General features: G+C 41.7%; 1 protein-coding gene across 2 annotated transcripts in view; it reads right to left on the reverse strand.

Moving 5' to 3' along the window:
- Positions 1–11,511, reverse strand: part of SLC44A1 (solute carrier family 44 member 1) — a 218,154-nt gene extending 206,643 nt beyond the window's left edge. The window contains exon 1 of one of the 2 annotated variants that reach the window (XM_036738123.1): positions 11,112–11,511. In XM_036738123.1, the coding sequence (XP_036594018.1) occupies positions 11,112–11,144 (33 nt within the window). In that variant the 5' untranslated portion in view covers positions 11,145–11,511. The remainder of the gene's footprint in view (positions 1–11,111) is intronic. The other variant, XM_036738122.1, reaches the window with a different exon arrangement.
- Positions 11,512–20,121: the final 8,610 nt, after the last annotated feature.

The raw sequence follows: 20,121 nt of genomic DNA on the forward strand, positions 1-20,121 counted from the left end.
TATAGGGAACTCCTAGATGAGGAAACTCCCTCTATCGAATGCATGTTGGCACCTTCTTCCTCTGCAACTAACAGAGAGTTGCCAGATTACTGAGAGGCTGGGAGATTTGCCCAAGATCACACAGCTGTTATGTGTCAGGGGTGGGATTTGAACACAGGTCTTCATGGTTTGAGGTTAGATTCACCCAGTGATGGACTATTGATAAGATTTGTGCATAGTAACAGGGCAGTGGTGTGTGGGGGAGGAACAGAGAGGGTAGAGATTGAAGATCTAAGTGAGGTAATACTGCAATAAGCCAGGGAGGTGATGAAATGGGTTTGACTGTGGATCAGGGCTGTGGAAATGCAATGAAAAGGGGCAGATGCGAAAGATAACATGGATAGAACTTTCTGGATTTGGGAAGCTGGGGAAAAGGAAGTGCCTAAGACTCAATTCAGTTCAACAAACACTTGTTAAACATGCCTATTCTGGGCAAAGTGAACCCTGGCGAGACAAAAACAACAATTTTACAATGTCTGCAAGTATGTACTTCTCTGTTTTCAATCGCACCTCCAGTAATAACTGCAAACAGCCTCCTAGCTAGAACTTGTGGCTCTGGTCTTTCCCTCCTCCAATCATTCTGCGTATCACTTCATGGCAGATCTTCCTTAAACACCATTTGCACTATACCACTCCCTTGCTCCAAAAGAACCCCTGATGGCTCCTTATTTCCTCTCTCCAGGCAGAACTCCCTATTTTTCACAGTCCTAATCTGACTCTACCCTGCTTGTATAATTGCATCCTTTGCCCAACTGCCCTCAACATACAGCTTCCATTTTAGTCAAGCCAGTTTCCTTAGGAGTAAGAAGACTTGAGTTTTCAATACGAATTTAAGAAAAATAAAACCTAAAAGCATTATGTAAGTGCAAGATTTCATACAGAGCATTCCTGCTCTTATCAGCAGGCCTTTCATGTTGTTCCCATTCACCATGACTCAGATCTGATTTTCTCCATGGAACGCCTGATGACCATTCCACGCCTCCTCCCTCACTCATCTCTCTGAATCAAACTAAAGAAGTTACAGACTGAAACACAATTGAATGTTGAAACGCAAATCATGCTGTGTGGTTCTATGTTGCTTGGGGATATGTATCACAGCAAAGAAAATAGTAAGAAAATGGCAAAAGGGTTAAAAAATCAGTGTTCATTTTAAGATGCTCAAGTGACAGACATTAGGTTAGAAGGAATTAAGTTTTGATTTATTTATAGCATTGTAATTAGATGTTTCCACCAAGGCCCTCTTCTGAGTTGCGGCATGGAGGTCACATGATGGATGCTCAGTTCTAAAAGAATATGACAGGAAGAAAACAAGCCCTGACCTGTTCTTCCAAGCTAAAAAACTTTCCAAGTGTAGTTCTGGAAAAATCTTCTGTTTATGCAGACTTCAAGGTTTGCGCTGCATTTTACTTATATTATCCCATTTAAACTTTATAACAGCCCTGTGAATCAGGCACAGCGGCATACCCCTGTAATCCCTGCTGCTGGGGGAGACTGGTAGATCACTTGAGTTCAGGAGTTCTGAGCTACAGTACAGCTAAAGTTGATCAGGTATCTCTCAATCAGTCTTCTTTCCCCCTGGCCCCTCCTCTATTCTTTTCCCCGACCCCAGGGTGGAAGGGGGGAGAGGAGCAAAACAGCACAGGCTAGAAATAAAGCAGGGCAAAGTTTCCATGCTTATCAGTAGTTGGATAAGCTTATGAAGGGCTGGGCATTTCTATCCTGGGTAAGACAGGGAGACCCAGTCTAAAACAAAACAAAACAAACAAAAAAAGAACAAATATATTTCAGTAATTACAATTCCCATTTTACAGATAAAGAACTGCCTAAAGCTGTACAGCTAGTGTCTGAAGTGGGATTCAAATCCAGATCCTCCTGACCACTAGTCCTGTGCTCTTTTCAACAACTCAGGAAACAAGCTACAAAGGTGAGCAGAGTGCCTCCAACCTGTGTCAGTTGAGAGAGTATCCACCCGGAGGAAAAGAGAAAAACTTGGGGTATTGAAGTGAAAAATAACTGTATCAGGATTACATTCTTATAAGCAAGCAAAGATCTCATCCTCGATTGCCTGAAAAACCACAGATCTCTTAGAAGTACCAGAGAGTTTCCCCTGTGATAAATACTGGTTTGAAACATTTGTCAGAATGTATAAGAAGGAAGAGTGATAATGCCTACATTTTTGAGGCTTTGGGGATTTTGCTACAGTGATATCCTGAAGAATGGTAACCCTCAGCTTTTCTTCAGGCCTACTGCTAGCCAGGAAGGCATTATCCAGGTGGGTCACTTCAATGACCTGAATTATCTTCCCCTGAACCCCCCATTTATGTGGCTAATACATTTTGAATAGCGCCTCTGAGGCTTTAAGGATAGTAGCTATGAGAGGTAATTAATCAGAATTTCTAAGGACAGTGCTAAAGTGATAACACTGACAAGCAGGTACCTCTCTCTCCTTTATTTGTCAACCTTTTCCTCTCTGTAGCTGTTTCTCAGCTTGTCACCTCTCTCCCTCCCTCTGTGTGTCTATTTCCCTTTCTTCCTCTCCACCACTACTTCATTAGTTAAGTTCCCTGGGAACGTAAGCTGTCTCTCTTTTCCTCAGAGCAAAGTGCACGTGCACGTGCACAAGGGCACAAAGGTGAACGTTGAGTTCTTCAGAATAGGAGCTCTTAAAGTAAAGGCTTGATGCCCACCTCTTAGGGATTAAGATAGGATTCTTAATTTGGATGGGCACGTAGCTTCTGCTAGAAAAAACTCTTAGAAGATTCCTTCTAACTCCTAAACCTATTATCATTATGCTTCCGTAACTGGCCACAACATAGAACTGAAGTATATCTTTATATACTACATTTATTATTAAGTCAAGTTTTATGTTCCCTATTCTCAATCTGATATACAAGTATCAGAAAACATGCTTGTTTCTGCATACCAGTTATCTGTACATTTGGCAGCATTAAAAATAGTAATCCCTACAGTTTACAGTTTGCCTTTAAAACTCATTATGAAAAATTATTATGGGCAGTTCAAAGAGGCAGCTAGAAACAGGAAAGCCATTTAACAAAATATCTGTTGGTGATAGCCAAGTTTTGATCAACAAAAAACCTTGAACATAATAAAATCACACTTTAAGATTCAGCGATGACTTTTAAATTCCAAGGCTAAAAGAAAAATCTAGGATTTAAATTAAGAGCTGGAAAGAATTATCAAAGAACCTGGATTCAAATACAATTTACTACCAGTACGACCTTGGGCAAAGTCAGTTCACATCTTTGGGCTTCAGTTTCTCGCTCTGCAAAAACAGAGGGTTAAGTTAAATGATGGGTCCCTATCATATGAAAATGAAAGAAAATGATGAATTGAAAGTTTCTTTCCCTAACTACTACTGTATTATTCTCAGCTGGCATCCCTAGCGGACCTGTCCTCAGGTCCCCACTCATTGGCTGGGCTGACAAACACTTGAGAACCAAGATCCACTGGACACACACTTCCTTGTTCTCAGTTATGGAACCTAACTACTTCCTCATGATGGCAGGAGTGGACGCTAAAAGACCTTTAGTCCTAATTACATATAAAATAAAATACATGAACAAACAGCAATGTCAGTATGCTCTTATACCCCTTGCCCCATTATAATGTACCTTATTTCTTTATACAGTCAGCATATTTCTCTCACTTTCCTTTCCTTTTTCTTCAAAATCAAGACTTTTCCCATTACTTGAACTTTAAGCTTTTTCCTGGAAAATCTGTGTGAATCAGTTTTGGTAAAATGAATCAGTGAATATATAAGGGAAGCTTGTTAATATAAAGGAATCCTATAATGACATTTTCAAAATTAAAAAAAAAGCTCCATTTTATCTTTGTGTAAATTTGCAACTTGATGTGCAAGAAAGCACAGAATCTCAGGATGATAAGTTACCTCAGAAGCATTTATTCCAATCAGTGAAGCAATCCCTAACAAGTGCCATTCGGTCTCTGCTTGAAGACATTTATTCAATGAGACCTTCAATTTAAGACCTCTAGTCTACATGAAAACTGAAGATGGTTTCTATACCATTGGAAGGCTACAAGAGCAGCCCGTTAAAAGGCAAACGTGGCATGGTAGAAAAACCGAAGGGCTTAGGCAAGTTGGATCAGTTATAACTCTGACATTAACTAGTTATACGACCTTTGAGGAACTGTTTCCTTATCTGTGAAGTAACTGGCTTTATGAGCTTTAACAACCCTTCTACCTCGAAAAGTCTAAGTAGAATGAGATGTTTGACAGGTGTGGAGACTTGACCAATATCTTCAGAGAGATATCTGGTTTTACAAGAGCCAAAATATATCCGACAAGAATCACAAGTTGATCTTTGTGGTCGGTTCTGTTCCCAACCCAATGACATATGTTAAGGCAATGTTAAGTGTCCTCATGAGGGGCTTTTAGTAGATCAAACTGTGTTCACAAGACCTGGGAACATGCTGTCAAACAGCAGCTAGTTTCTGGGAATTAACCATAATAGATTCAGTAGCCAAGTACCCATTATCTGGTAAAAGGAGAAATATGGCAGAAAAGACTCTTCAGATTCTATAAATTCAAGAGATGCTGTTCTTCTGAGTAAGCCTATGTCTTAACTCATGAATTCCATATATTCTAAGTTCTGTTTTTAAAAAGTCTGTTAGGCATTAGATACTTACATTTTTGAGATGTTGGGACCTTGACTGCCACATTAATATTTTCTAGTTAATCTATATGATTTCAAAATTTATTTCCTTGTTTGATTGGCTCTCTCACAGAAACAGGGCACCATATATAAATAAATACATGAAGGATTCATGATTTCCTAAGTGTGTATAGTCCCTCCAACCACGAAGATTATACTTCCTCTATGTCTTAAAAGGCAGTCTTTGAGAACTGTAATTTGAAAAACTGCATTCTTTGACCAAATAAATATTAACCTTCTGCACATATAGCTAGCCTAGGATGTGACAGACATGGGATCCAAAATCAGGCCACTATCCAAAGTCTTTTCTGACTTGATGGGGCCTGATGGTCATCTCCATACCATGATAAGGAATGAAAGGACAACTTTAGCGGAGGAAAAAAAATCCATACAGCAAAGACTCTTCCCATTCCTTATTTTTTCTCCAGGTATAGCAAACAGGATTTGGAGATCACATGTGAATGAAAAGTTTTTTGTTAGTAATTGATACTAAACTCCTATATTTTTATTTTTACAGTAAATTCAGAAGAATATAATGATTGGCATCCAAGATCATATGTTATAAATGCTAATCAAAATTTGTGGGCTCCCAATAAATTTTTTAAAATCTTTCTCAGGATGGGAGACAGAAGAGAATATAGCTAGACATGCACACTTCAAATTTAAGAGCTCAGACTGAGCTAGCAGACAAGATACTATTTTTCCTAGTTAGGCAGGCAGGTAAGGGGCAGTTTGTTCAAATGGAAAGATTTTCCTCCATCCTCTCACAATTTCTAAGGTTAGACCTGAAGGACACAGAACATCAGAGACCTTACAAAATCTCCTGGTCTCCAAAATACTGCTGTGAGAAATAATGATCTAGTCATTAGCAACAAAGACTTCTGGCAATTTGCTAAGTCATTTTTCCAAAGACTCTGCCATTCAAACTGGCTCCTCAATGGGAAATGGCGTTTAATAAATCTGAAGATTTACCAAGAGAACTTTGAAGCTTAACATAAGCAACTGTTTGCAGAATTTATGTCGGGTCTAATAGATAAAAAGAAATTTGGAAAAATGGGAATGGTTTTTCAAAGAATTTGGGGGAGGATTAATCTTACCAATTCAGAAGAAACTTAAACTTTTCTATTTTCTTGCCATTCAATGTGAATTAGGCACAAACTACTGCTTCTCTATTTCACTTCCTCATCTGCTGATAACTTACTGTTACTCCCACTGAAACACAAAATATAATAAAGCAGTTCTTTAAGAGCTATAGCAGAATTAGCTGGCCTTAGATTTAAATACATGTTCCTAACCTAATACTGAACATTAATGTGCCAGTTATTTTGTTTGTTTTTCCAACAATTAGTTTGCATGTATTCCATGAGAAACTTCTCTTCAATCTAAATCTTATAGCAAAGTAATAATTTTGTTTTGATATACAAAACATGGCCACCAAACATTCTGCAAGTTTGATTCTCCGCTGAGATCAGGCTGGATTTATGTCTGATTCATTATGAGACAGAAATTCAACACCATCTCAGTGCAGAATCAAACAGAAAATTCACCATGTTAGGAGTACAGATTCAAAAACACAAAAGTATCCTAGAGAAAATGAAAATCTCTGATCACCAATATTTGGGGTAAGAAGGAAGCATTGATAAGTTTATAAACATGGCCAAGAAACTGAGGGATGGAGGTGGGGTACAAAGTTCAATTCCAAAAGTGAATCCCCACTATGAAAGGTGAAACACCTTATATTTATATTGATAAAAACTGCCAGGGCTTTAAAGTTACTCAGTTCCTCTGAGAAAATTTTTAACTGAGCTAGAGATTAGCTCAGAGCATTTTGCTTTGATGTTCATTGCAGGTTTTGCAAGGCCTGCTATCATTGGCCTTTGTAGACAGCTTCTTTTAAGTTGAGACAGTGCGTGTCCAAACCAGTGCTGCAGCTAAAATGTAAACACCTTGCCATAGCATCAAAAGGACAGGCACCCTTTGACACTTTCCTATCTAATTCTACCCAGTGAAGAAAGGCACTTGTTTTAGTAGCAAGAGGAGTACCACGTAGGAGGTTAACAGACTCATTTTCTGATTCAGATTTGACCACTGACTTTGAGGAACTCCAATCAACGCAGTTATTTTTTCTGCATGTTTACTACATATTTAGAGCTGTGCTATTCATCTGTTACAGAATGCTACGGTTATAAGAGCTTTACTGATCTCTGCTTCTAAGTAAGACCTTTATTTGAAGATTTCTGTACCTGTGGATATGGGGAGAGGGAGGCAATCACACATTAAAAGGCAATGTGGCAGAGTAGAAGTACTATGGGGCTCAGACAACCTGGGATATGGTCCCAGTTCTTCCACTAAGGAGATATGACCTTGGACCAGTCACTAACTTTGTGAGCCTGTTTCTTCATCTGAAAAATGAAGGCGATGATGATTTCTAACGTCCTTTCCAACTCCCAGTAGTCTGTTAATGACCGAAATTTGTAATCCTTGTTTAGCAATAGAGACCAAAGCTTCATAGCTATATATGTAATTTTCAGGAACCAAAACATATCTGAAAACAACCACAAAAACAATTAATAGATTGTACTTTTGTGGTTCCTTCTGTTTCCAGTCCAATAACTTTTATTAAAGTGATATTGGGTGTTCTCACCTGGGACTGTTAGCATAGCAAATGGTGTTACTTGGACCTGGGAACAAGCTGACTAGATATCATTTAGTGTTTTTGGAATTTAACCATTTATGGTAGCCAGTCACTCATTAGCTGATAGTTGCAGTAGGAATAAGATGGTAACACAAGACTTTCACAATCTGTAAGTTCAAGAGTTGTTCTTCAGAGTGAAATGGCTTCTAAACATGAATTCTTTATATCCTAAATTCTCTTAAATATATTTCTGTAAAGCAATAACTATGTGAAGTTTAAGTTTAGATATTCTCTATTAAATGTGATAATTATTGCCACATTAATATGTTCTTGGTTATCTAGACAACACCAGAATTTACCGTTTAAATAGTTCCTTCAAGGTTAAAAACAAAAGTCCCATCCAGCATCAGTAGCACCATGATTCCAGTGATGAAGGCTGCTGCTCTGCTGATGGAAATTTCAATCCCTTTATCACTTAGGGCGATAAGTCTGAAGCTAAAAAGGACGTTAGAAGCTATCTAGTCCAACCTTCTTATTTTACAGACAAGGAAACTGAGGTCCAGAAAGGTCAATCAACTTGCTCAAGGTCAGACAGGGAGTGTTAGAGGTAGAATTTGAACTTTGGTCTTTTGACCATGAACCCAGGTCCACGGCATCATGCTGATTCATAATAAAAAATCTTTGACAATCACCATAGCTGAAAAATCCAGCCCCCTGGGACCAACCTTGTGCCTCTGTGTGCCTCAGCTAGGCTGGTTTTCTAGTGACAAGCATACGACACACAATGAGGCCTTTGCCAAAATCTTTCTGCCCCTGTATTATTATGGAGGAAAATTTAGTCTAGTCCAAGGATTCTTAACCTTTTCTGTGTCATGGATCCTTTTGGTTATGCCTATGGAACCCTTCACAGAATGTTTTAAAATACATAAAATACATAGGATTATAAAAGAAACTAATTATATCGAAATAAAGATAAATTTTTTTCCCATTCAAGTTCATTGACCGCCCCCCCCCCATATAAGAATCTTCTCAATGGGCTTTTGGAAACCCCTGCTCTATTCTGTTTTATTTTAGAGATGAAGAAACTGAGGCTCAGAGATGAATGACTTGCCCAGCCACGATTTGATGACAGAAGTAGGACTTGAATCCAGGTGTCTTAATGCCCAATGTATAAATATATTGCCTCGTAATACCAGGATAGCAATACTGGCAGCGCTCCACAAATATATTATCAATGGAAGAGGATCTATCATGATGTCAGCAGTTTTAGTGGGTCATAATGTTTCACAAGTAGGGAATGACATTAAAAAGCCAAGAATGTTCTAAGGCTAGCTGTGTGGTACAGAGCCTACTACTGGATATCCCCTTACATGACACAAAAATTCCGTAAAGATGAATGCAATAAAGTAACATCTGTCTTGTGGGAGTTCAGTCACTCCACAGGGCACAAGATATGCATGTTCTCTCTTAGCCACTGTATAAAAGTAGAGAGAACAGTGAAAAATAAAGGTGAGAGTTATAGTGTGACACCTATGGCTCCAGAATTTAATTATGCTCACATCAAAAAAGCCATGAATAAAATCCATCAACGCTTACCTATTATAAAAGCATTTCATGGCCAAAATAATGAGGATGTGTGAATTAGCTAGTTGCTTGGAAGAAAAAGTAGCATTCACAAAATATTTATGTAGTACTTAACTGAAGGAAGGAAATATGGTATAGTACGAAGAATACAGAATTTGAAGTCAGATGACTAAGGGTCATATTCCATTTCTGCCACTGACCAGCAACTCTATGAGCTTGCAAATCAATAAAATGGGGATACTATTTCTATCAGTAGTAGACAGCACAATAGCTTTGAAGTCAGAAGACCTAAAGTTTGAATTCCAGCTCTGCACCTTATTTAGTACCTGTGTAATCCTAGGCAAATCTCTTTGAGCCTCCATTTCTCCATCTGTAAAATGAGGGCTAGGAATAAAAGACCTTTGAGGCCCCTTCCACCTTAAACCCATGATCATATACTCACAGAGCTGTTACAAAGTAATTCTATATACATGTGTTTTATTATAGTCATTATTATGGTTTATGAAGGATTTCATAAAAAACATTAAAAAAATCTAATCAGCTGAAAGTTTTTGCCTATATCCACTCCTCCATACATTATCTATTGGAAAGCTTTTCCCACTTTACCCCTTCTCTTTCTGATAATACGCAATGCTATCACTGCACTGATTCTACAGTTACTTTAATAGCACAGAAGGCTACCAACTCACAGTGAACCAAATAACCCAGCCTCTCTATCATCCCCCAAAGGGGAGGCAGGAGGAGAGAGAAGGAACCAACGGAAACACACCGGAAAAAGAAACTGTATAAATATCCCACGAATATGCCTGGATGACCACTTGTCAGCAATACTGTAGAAGGGATTCCTGCAGCAAGTGCAAGAGAGTGGATTAGGTGACCTCTAAGGTCCCTTCCAACTCTGAAGATTTTCTGTTGCTCAAAGGAACATCCCCCATTCATCTATAATTCTAGAGACATTTTCTTCTTAACAGATGAGGTTTTCAGAATAAATATGCAGGTTATTTAAAACTGAGTTATATATAGTGCTTTAGCAACAGCAAAAAACACTGCTGCCATTAGCCACAGATGCTAGATTTCGGGTGGAAATTTTTTTTTTAATTTTTGCAAGCAAGCATTTTCCAAAGTGTCAACCAGCCTCTAATTCTGAAAATGAAGCACCCCCATTGGCAAACAAATCACAAATACTACACTCACTAGGTTGTTGAGATTACATCCTAGTCATTGTCACAGCCTATTTTTCACTGTACAACACAGGGCAGTTTGATGCAGTATTCCTGATCGCTTTTCATCGTATTTGTAAACACACTCCCTAATCCACTAAATTAGGGGATTTACAAACAGGTCTTCTCAGTTATCAGTGGGCAGCAGTCAAAGTTCCGTTACATTTGATTTACATACAATTTAATCTAAAAACTGCCTTTCAGGGTAAAGTCTAGGACTGGAAAGGAGAGTGCCTCATAATATTTGGGTGGGGGCAGGGTAGAAGCCCTGAGAAATCTCTGCATCTCAGCCCTGACAACATTTGGCCAGTGCCCACAGAAAACTAAATTTGGCACCTCTTCCTCCTGTTACATGGACAACAAAGAGGGAGTTTTCACGGCGCTCCCCTATCAGGTGCTTCATCCCTCTCCCACACCCCACCCTTGGGTTCCCGCAGGGTGCTTCAGGGAAAGGGGGAGTCCAGGGGTGGAGGCACAAAAGGAAAAGAGTGGGGGTAAGGACGAAGCGGCGGGGAGGGTTGACAAAAGCTCTCGTTTGAGATGTGGAGGGACTGGTGTCCCAGTAAGTATGTAAAAAGAGAAAGCAGAAGGGCTGAGGATCTCACGGCGCCACAGGATGGGGGATTAGGGAGCTTGAGACTATCCACTTAGGGAGCGTGGGGAGTCTGCAGATCTACGAAGAGAAGAGGAGTCCAACCTAGTGAATGGGGCATAGAGAGGGAGCCTGTCCTATCTGAGTGGACCCTGGAGGGAGAAAGGGGGAGCTCTCCCTTAGGTGGGGGCCAGTTGGCTCCCCGAGGGAAGGCTGCAGATTGGTGGACCTGGGGGAGGGGGGAGGGAAGGAAGAGGGGGCTAAGAAGGGAGGGAGGGAGAAGGAGTCTCTCTCCCCGGGTGCCCTGGGGACAGAGGCAGAGACGGGCGAGACGTTCTTAGGCTCACCTGTGCTGCGGAGGTGGAGTTGCAGCAGCCCATGGCGGGGCCGGGGATGCCAAGGAGGAAAGGGGGAAGGGGGCGAGCGCCCAGCTACGCCCCGGGGCCCCTAGGCATCCACAACCCCGGCGGCCGGCCCGGGGGAGGGAGCCGGCCTGTCCCCCCCGTCCTCCTCCTTCTTCTCCTCCTCCTCCTCTTCCGCGGGCACCCGCTCCTGTTCAATGCTGCTCCGCCTCAGGGACCAGACGGCTGCAGCTCAGCGGGAGCTGCCCAGGACCCACACGAGCGACATCCCCGGGGGGGCGGCTGCGCTGCTGCTGCTGAGGCTGCTGCTCTCCCGGCTCCCGCTGCTGCTCCCGCTGCTGCTGCTGCTCCGGCCGCGGCGGCTGCTGCTGCTGCTGCTGCTGCTTCCAAGCGGAAAGGGGCGGGGGGCGGCGGCGGCGGCGCCTCCTCCTCCTCCTCCTCCTCCTTTTCCCTTGCCTCCTCCTCCGCGCCGCTCCCGTCTCCCATCAGACTCCCGGCTCCCCACCCTCCTCGTGCTCCTCCCCTCCCTCCCCCCACCCCCGCCCCCTGCGCTGCGCTGAGCGCCAGGCACTCGGCCGCGCGGACGGTGGGGCGGGCCCTTCGGAGAGCGGGCGCCAAGCGACGCCCGAGCCTAGTTTGCTGTGGCACCGACGTGGCCCGGCGGGGCGGGGAAGGAGGCGGGCTGTTGCTGGGGCGATCGGAGGGAAGGCTGGGCCACACTGGTACGTCGCCCAAAAGGAGCCGGCTCCTTCCGGAAGGTGAGGCGGAGCAAAGGCAAGGCGGGGAAGCAGGGGGTTGCTTTTTTTTTACCCCTCCTACAAGGAGCAGGGAGTCGCTGGCCCTGCGGGAAAGCCGGGGCTGTTTCCGGGACGGAGCTTCTCCTCCCCCACCGTCTCCTCCCGTCCCCTCCCTGGCCGTCTGGCTTTGGGGACGAAAGGAAGCCCGCAGTCCCCCTCGCCACTGTGGAGGTCAGGGAAGGGAGAGAGGCGATCATTCCTCATTATTGACTCTATTTTACTGACTGGGAAACTGAGGTACCTTGGGCGGGGAGAGCTGAAGTTGAGACGCCTTTGGGCGTAATCACGAGGGAGATGGTGGGATGCCCGGGAACTGAGCTGGTGAGCCGAGGGCTGGGGGCTGTGGTGGAGGACGCCCCGGAGGCCGAGGACCTCTTGGAATTCCACCAACGATGCTTTATCCAGAGCACGCCACCGACTTCCCATGAAGTCACTTTTACTGTTATGTAAATAACAGTGTTAGAAATGTGACCCTTAGGCTTCTTAGGCACCGTAGTGGACTTTTTAAAATAGTCTGACATACATAATTTGCCCTCAAGAAGTTTACAGTCTCATTGGAAGGACAAAATTCATGAATTTTGAATTCATAAACTTCCTGGCAGTGGAAATTGTAGGGAACAGGATTTCGGCGAAGTATAAGAAAAAGTAATTGCTAATAATTGAAGCTTTAACAATAAAAAAGCACTTGCTAATTTCCTACCGTATGCTAGGCACTGAGGATTCATAAATATGAAACAGTTCTTGCCCTTAAGGAGCTTGCCAGGGGACAACAGCATGTACATGAGTGCACCTGTGAAATAAATACAAGTGCAGCGCCTCTTCTGGTAGCTTCCTTTCCAGCTAGGTACTCACTGATTTACAGACTGGGGCCTCTGCAGGGGGCAGGAGGTAAAGTTTTCCTAAAATTATGTCTCGTGCTCCCACAGATGAGCTTACCTTAAATAGTCAACCATTAGACAATTAGCTCAAAGCAAAGACATTTTTTGAGATGACATAGTAAGAACAAAGCTATGAGACATTCTCCTTACATAAATCCGGGGCCTTTCTCCCACAAATACGGGAAGAGGGAGCACCAGATTAAAGGGCTGGGCCTGGAGTCAGGAATACCTGAGTTCAAATCTAGCTTGAGACCCTTATTAGCTGTGTGACTCTGGACAAGTCACTTAATCTTTATTTGCCTCAGTTTCCCCAACTGTAACATGGAGATAACAGTGTCTACACAACAGGGTTGTTTTGAGGATCAAATGAGATAATATTTGTAATGCACTTAGCACCATACCTGGTGCATAGGAAAAGGTGTATAAATGCTTATAACTTCCCCCTTTTCTGGTAGTGAGACACAGACTGGGAATACCTGTGCCTAAGGCAACTAACACTTCTGAAACTTAAGGGCCCCATAGTCCTTTATCTTCTCTTGGTGTCCTCTTAATTTTTCACCCTGGAAGCAGCTTTTCTTCTGCGCAGGTTGCTTAGCTGGGCCCTCTGGGTCTGCTCCTCTCACTCTCAACAGCTAGGGTTAATTTTCTAGAATCCATGGTCAGCTCACTTCTCAGATGCCAAAGGTCGTGCTCCTTGAAGCTGTTTCCTGTTCCTGTTGTCTCTCAGCCTTGGCACCTTGATGGAATTTTATCTCACTCTGGGCGAGTAACTCCATTGCAAGACACTATGGATGATGACGGTGGGAAGAGTGGAGGGGGAAGAGTGATGGAGGAGAGATGTCCCTTCTGCCATCTGGTAGAGGTGAAGGGGTCCCACTCGAAAAAGCTGTTCCCAGCCTCCAATGCTAGAATATGTCCAAGGCTATAAGGTTTAGCTTTTGAAAGACCACCACAGATGTTATCAATCTTTAGGTAGCCAATGGCCAAATGCCCTTCTAATTCTATCAGGAGGAACCCCTTTACACTTTGGCAATGGGATAAAGGCCTAGAAAGCCTAATCTTTGCCTTTTGTTAACATTAACACCTTGTCTTTTTAAGTTTTCCCGTCCCTTTCTCTGTATCTATTGAGCAGGGGGGTGGGGAGGCGGTGGTTAGAGGTGGTAAAGGAACGGGTTAATAGATTGACTCTCCAAACCAACTGTCCCAGGTAATTTGTTCAAGGAAGACCCTAGTAGCTGAAGGGATTGATCAGGAAAGTTCTCATGCAGAAGGTAGCCCTTGAACTAAGCTTTGAAGGAAATTAAAGATTCTAAGTTGAAGGTAAGGAGGGAATGAATTCCAATCACTGGGGACATTCTATGCAAAGCCCCTGAGCGGAGAAATGGAATGATCTGTGTGGTGAAGAGCAAAAAGAGGACAGTTTGGCTGGATTGTAGAGTGGATGAAAGGAGTTAGGGTATAATACACCTAGAAATATAGGTTAGAGCCACATTGTAAAGGGCTTTCAATTTTGAACACAGAAGTTTGTTCCTCTCCCTATGTATGGCCCTAAATGCAATAGGGAGCCAGTAGAGTTTACTGAGCAGAGAAATGATATGACCAGATCCATGCTTTAGGGCTATCGCTTTGGCAACTGTGAAAAGAATGAGTTGCGCAGGGGTGGATTTGAAGCAGGGAGGTCAATTACAAGGCTATTGCAAAAGTCTAGCTGAGATGCATAGAAAGAAGCCTAATAGAGTACAGTAGGAAACAGACAAGCAACAAAGCTTTGAGCAGGAAGTAGTTGAAGTTAGTGTATACTGAAATGAAAAACCGAATGTAACAAAGATTCACAGCTTCATGTATAATTTTCTGTTCTACTTTGTATATAGAAATGTACATCTTATTTTTTCTTTATTAATCTCTTATTTGCTCTTTGTTAAACTCAGTGTTTAAAAAAGGTTAAAAAACTGGGGGCAATCTAGCTAAAAGGTTATGATGGCCTAAAGAAAGGAACCCCAGAATGTCTGGAAAAGTATTGAACTCTGTTGTCTGCTACTGATCTATATGTGATACAATGTTGCAATGCCACTTGAACAGTCAGGCCAACAGAAGAGGAAGAGTTTATCACAGCACTTGATATTCTCGAAGGTTTAAGGAAAAACAGATTTCAGAACAAGAGAATCGTGAAGTTTAAGACTTTCTTCCTAAAACAAGGAAGGAAGGGAACACAGTTGATTATACCATAAAGGCCTAGAGAGCATTTAGGGGTAAATTTAATTGAAATCCCTTCAACTGTTAACCACTACTTTTCATGGATACTCTGTAACTGACTTGTCTTTTTTTTTTCCATGCATAAAACCATAAACCTCCTTAAGAAGAAAGAAAAACAATGAATTCCTCTTCCTTGGAAATATTCCAGCAGAGGCTAGATGGCCATCTGTTCAGGATATTCTAAAGGAAATACCTGTACCTGGTGAGAGGTGGGGAGATGTATGTAGTGTAGTTTAAAGAACACTGGATTTAGTCAGAAGACCTGAGTGTGAATCCAGACTCTTCTGCATGCTTCCTGGGTGATCTTATGCCATGCCATTTCCCCTTGGGCCTCAGTTGACTCATCTGGAAAATGAGGTTAATAAGCTAGATGATTCCTAAGGTCCCTGTAACAAAGTATGACTAAGTATCAAAGTATGTGATAACAGATGTTACTGAAGCGTATCAGAGTAAGAAGAAATCTATGTGGACTAGTCAGGAGATAAGTGGAGGGAAACTTTCTTCTGTGGCTTGCTCTCCCCAGTTAGCTTTGCATGTATCTACAAAAATGCCCTTGTCAGCCATCTAGTAAATACTTATAAGGAAGAGCAAGAGATGCAGATAGATCAGTGAGAAAATAAGGAAAGGAAAGAGAATGTGCTGTTGAGAGTGTGTCAGTGTCATAATTTTCACTTTGATGACGACAGCTAGATGGCCAGGCGGCTGGAGTACTGCACTTAAAGTCAGGAAGCCCTGTGTTCAATCCTGCCTCACACTTGCTGTGTGACACCGGGCAAGTCACTTAACCTGTCCCAGCCTCATTTTCCTCTTCTGCAAAATGGGGATTGCACCTGAAAGTGGAGATAACAATAATCCCTCCCTCCCAAGGTTATTGTGACAAAAATAAAACAATCCCTGACCTCAAAGATCTTTCTTATGTGCTACTGGGAGGGACTATAGTTAAGAAAGTACAAGCTTTTCTTTTTTTATACTAATTGTACTTGGTGTTAGTGAATAAAAGAGATGGTGATCAAGATAATCTTGGATCTAATTTACCCAGACCACAGTTTTCAAGAGGAAATAATGAACAATATTGTGAGGTTTAAAGAAACAAATAATCCTGAGGGTCAGTAGTGTGGTTTGTGAATACCTGGTATTCTAATTATGTAGGAGTGCACAATGAATATTTCAGTTTATGTATTATGTGTAGTCATTACCAACTGATGTTGTACAACTTCTAGTCTCCCTTCTATTCTCCCTCTCCCCCCCCCCCAACAAAGATGTAAAAAACAAATGACTTAGAGGAGGAAAATTTACTGTTGCTCGTTACTCTTCCCCATAAACAAGCACAAGAAAGCACTCCGTGTAATGAAAGTACTGCAGATTCACCAAAACTGCTGCAGCAAATGCCAAAGAAAATAACTTGGTTTTTCCTTTAGCGCGTGATTAAGGCATGCACCTCCCTGCAGTGGGATGTCATTAAGGCAAAGAGCTGGGTAAGGGTTTGGGGGTATGTGTGAGTGTATGTATGTGTGTTTATCGGAAGGAAAAAAGGATTAGAACTTACGTAAGAACAGCATCTGCACTAGCCAGGATAAAATTATAAGGTCCATCAATCTTGGTGCTTCAGGGTAAAAGCTGATCACCAGCTGAGCCAGGCAGAAATGTTTCCCGGTGGTATAATATTGCATAATTGGCCGTGTGAATTCTGGGGTTTTCTGCTTTAGATGAAGCTTTTGGTATTGGCCACTGCCCGAGGCAAAACTCTGGCCTCACTGATCCATCAGGCTGCTGTGATACCGCATTTTTGATCCTCGGTTCCTATTGTTCAAGCTGGTTGGGGAACAAGAACCTTTTTATTTAAAAAAAAAATACTTAAATTAGATTATTCTCATGATTAGAAAACCTTGGCATTTGCTGCTTTTGCTGTTTTATTTAAATTTTAGCACATACTGTGTTCGCAGCCGCATACCAGATGAACAGATCCTATTCAGCCAAGGAGCGTAGGCTTCCAGATCAGTGAGAACCTCGGCAAACTCAACTCTATGAAGCTTTACATTTACAAACAACCTCAGGGAGAACCTCCAAATGGGAAAAACTAATTGTATCCAGGGGCTGTAACTCTTCATTCATTGCCAGGGAGGAATGAACAGGTCTTTCTTTGAGAAATGCACAAATGGACCTGAATATTCTTGTTGAACCCCGATGATAAAAAGCCGAATGAAAAGAAGGCTCTTCAAAATTAGACACAGCATAACAGAACAAAAAATATTCCTAGATGAATACAAGCCGCTTAGGAGCATTATGTATCCCTAGCACCACAACTTTGTTCTTGTTGACAGTTATGATTGGTGGTTCTTTATTGTTATATTCATTCAAAATAATTGGTAATGCTAGCTCATATTTATGATTTCATTTGGATTTGTTTCTTCCGTCCTAGTCATGAGCTTTCTTAAGGTACTACTCGCCACTGCTGTGTTGGAGTGGGAGTGGGGTGCAGAGTTTTCTCCATAGCTTTTCCAACAAACTCCTCCGTTTGGCATTTAAAGTCCTTCTCAATCTGGCTCCAGCCTCTTTTCCAGACTGATCACACATTACTCCTCCTCGCACACTATACTCTGTGCTATAGCCAAACTGGCCTACTTGCTGTTCCCCATTCATGACATCCTACTTCCTGCCTCTCAGAGACTGCACAGGCAGTCCAGGCCATTCTGGAATGTTTTCCTTCCTCACCTCTGTCTCCTGAAACCTAGAGCTCCTTTTTAGGCCCAGCTCAAATACTGCTATGCCTTCCAGAGGTGTTTCTTGTTTCACCCTAATTGTTAACCACACCCCGCTCCCATCACAAAATAAAAATGTTTTCTATAAATTGTCTCTACTTATTTGTAAATATGTTATAGCCATCCCTTTACAGAATGGAAGCTCCTGGAGGTCAGAGACTGTCTCATTTTTTGTATTTGTATCCTCACTACCTGACACAGTGTCTGGCTCTTAGCAGACTCTTAATAAAGGCTTACTGATTGGTTTTTAAATTATTTTTACATTTTTAATTTGTAACCTCTTTTGAGCCATTCACAAAATATCTGAGTTCCCACCAGGTGTGTCATTTGTCCAAAGTCTAAAAACAATGATAAAACAGGAGCTGGTACTTAAGTAGCTTTTTAAGCTGTACCAAGTGCATTGCATACATGATCTCATTTAATTATATGACACTTGCCAGGAAGTTGAATCTCTATAATTTAGCAGCCCTAATATTGGATTACAGTTGCAATACAAAGAAAAGAAGCATGGCATAGCAGATAGAAAGCTGACCTAGAAGGCAGAAAGACCTAGATTCAAATCTTGTCTCTGGTACATGCATATTGGTTATGCAAGCCTGGGCAATTCAGACAACCTCTTAGTGTTCCAAGCATCTCTAAGACTAAAAATTGCCGAGAAGGTGTTGACCCACCTTAGAAGAAGGAGTTTCTCTTATCCAGGGGTTCTCTATACCAATGAATTCACAAGCCCTGTTCTTCTCCCTGACAATACAAAAATATCTGAAGTTTTTTATCTTGGTTTTATGGGGAGTGGCGGAATACGCAAGGAAGAAAAGAAGATGCCAGTGAAATTGAGAGGTTGGTTGGTCGCTCTTATATGTAATAGACATTATCCCTTAGGCTTAAAAAAAATAGGGGGGAGGAGGGCTTAGGGCCTTTGCATAGGTAAAGTACCTAGGATATTAGGATTTAAAATTGGAAGGAATTTTAGAGAGATTGTCCAATCCAGTGGTTCTCATTTGGGGGGTGGGGGTGACTTCTGCATCTCTTTACACTCTTTGAGGAGCCTAGAGAGTTTTTGTTTATGGAATATTTACTCTTCAAACTAATAAAATTTTAAAATATTTATTTTGTTACAAATAATGTTAAACTCATTGCATATTAAGATAAATAACATTTTATGAAAAATAATACTTTCAAAAAATTAATGAGTTTTACAAATCTTTTTATTGCCTGACTTAAAAGACAGCTGTAATATATCTTCTGCATTCAGTCTTTTGTGATTTGTTGTTTTGGTCAAAGTATGTAAAAGAAATCCTGCCTCACACATATGTAGTTGGAAAAGGGAGGAGTCTTTTAATAGACAAATCACATTTTAGTATCATTTTGAAAGTAATTTTGACTTTAAAGGCCCCATGAAAGGGTCTGGGGGACCCCTAAGGAATCTTCAGACCACAGTTTGAGAATTGCTGATCTAATCTAGTGTCATTTTTCAGATGAGGAACCTGGGATTCTGAGAAGTATATTAACCTAGTAAAACAATAAATTCCAGAGTCCAGAGAGAAGAAGGAAGGAAGAAGATATGGCCTAAGGGAGAGGCCTTGAATTAGGAAGGTTCTCTCTTAGAACTTTTCCTTTCCCATCTTGGGCAAAGTGGGAAACTCCCATCACACCCTCAAAACAATCATTTCCAAGTCCTCAGGAGGAGAAAACTGCAAGTACACAGGTACACACATAGCAAGTTCCACCTCCCCAATATCCATAATGAGAGAATGGAAGACAATTTTACTGTCAGCTTTCTTCTGTAGACCACAGAAGGGGTAGGCAGCTTCTCCAACAAAAGTCCTTCCTCCTTGAATCCCAATTAGCTAATCATCTTGGAGGCAGCCCTAATGCTAGTGAGTTATTCTCTAGGTCATTTCATCAAGGTTCCAATAGCAGCAATTCCCACACCACACCTCATGGGTTGATGGCCCTCAAATGCTTTCCCAGCAAAGCTTATGCCCTTTAATCTCATTAATACACTTGGGAAACTTATCAAATTCATCAAGAATTCCCCTTTTTAGCTTCACCTTATACATTATTTTGAAGTAACATTTGAGCTGGGCCTGGAAGGTTAGGATTTTGGAAGATGGAACTGGTCAAAGCAACCAGACTATCCAAGAAAGAAAAGTCAGGAAACTATAATGACTATCTGGGAATGGATTAGGCCAGTTTTGTTGGAATACAAGATTTATGAAGGGAAAAAGTGGAAAATTAGACTGGAAAAAATAGTTGGTGGGATTTGGGCTTACTGTAGTAGGTGAGAGAGAGCCAGTGAAGGGGTTTT

This window comes from Trichosurus vulpecula, chromosome 9, assembly GCF_011100635.1.
Source record: "Trichosurus vulpecula isolate mTriVul1 chromosome 9, mTriVul1.pri, whole genome shotgun sequence".
Taxonomy (NCBI): Eukaryota; Metazoa; Chordata; class Mammalia; order Diprotodontia; family Phalangeridae; genus Trichosurus; species Trichosurus vulpecula.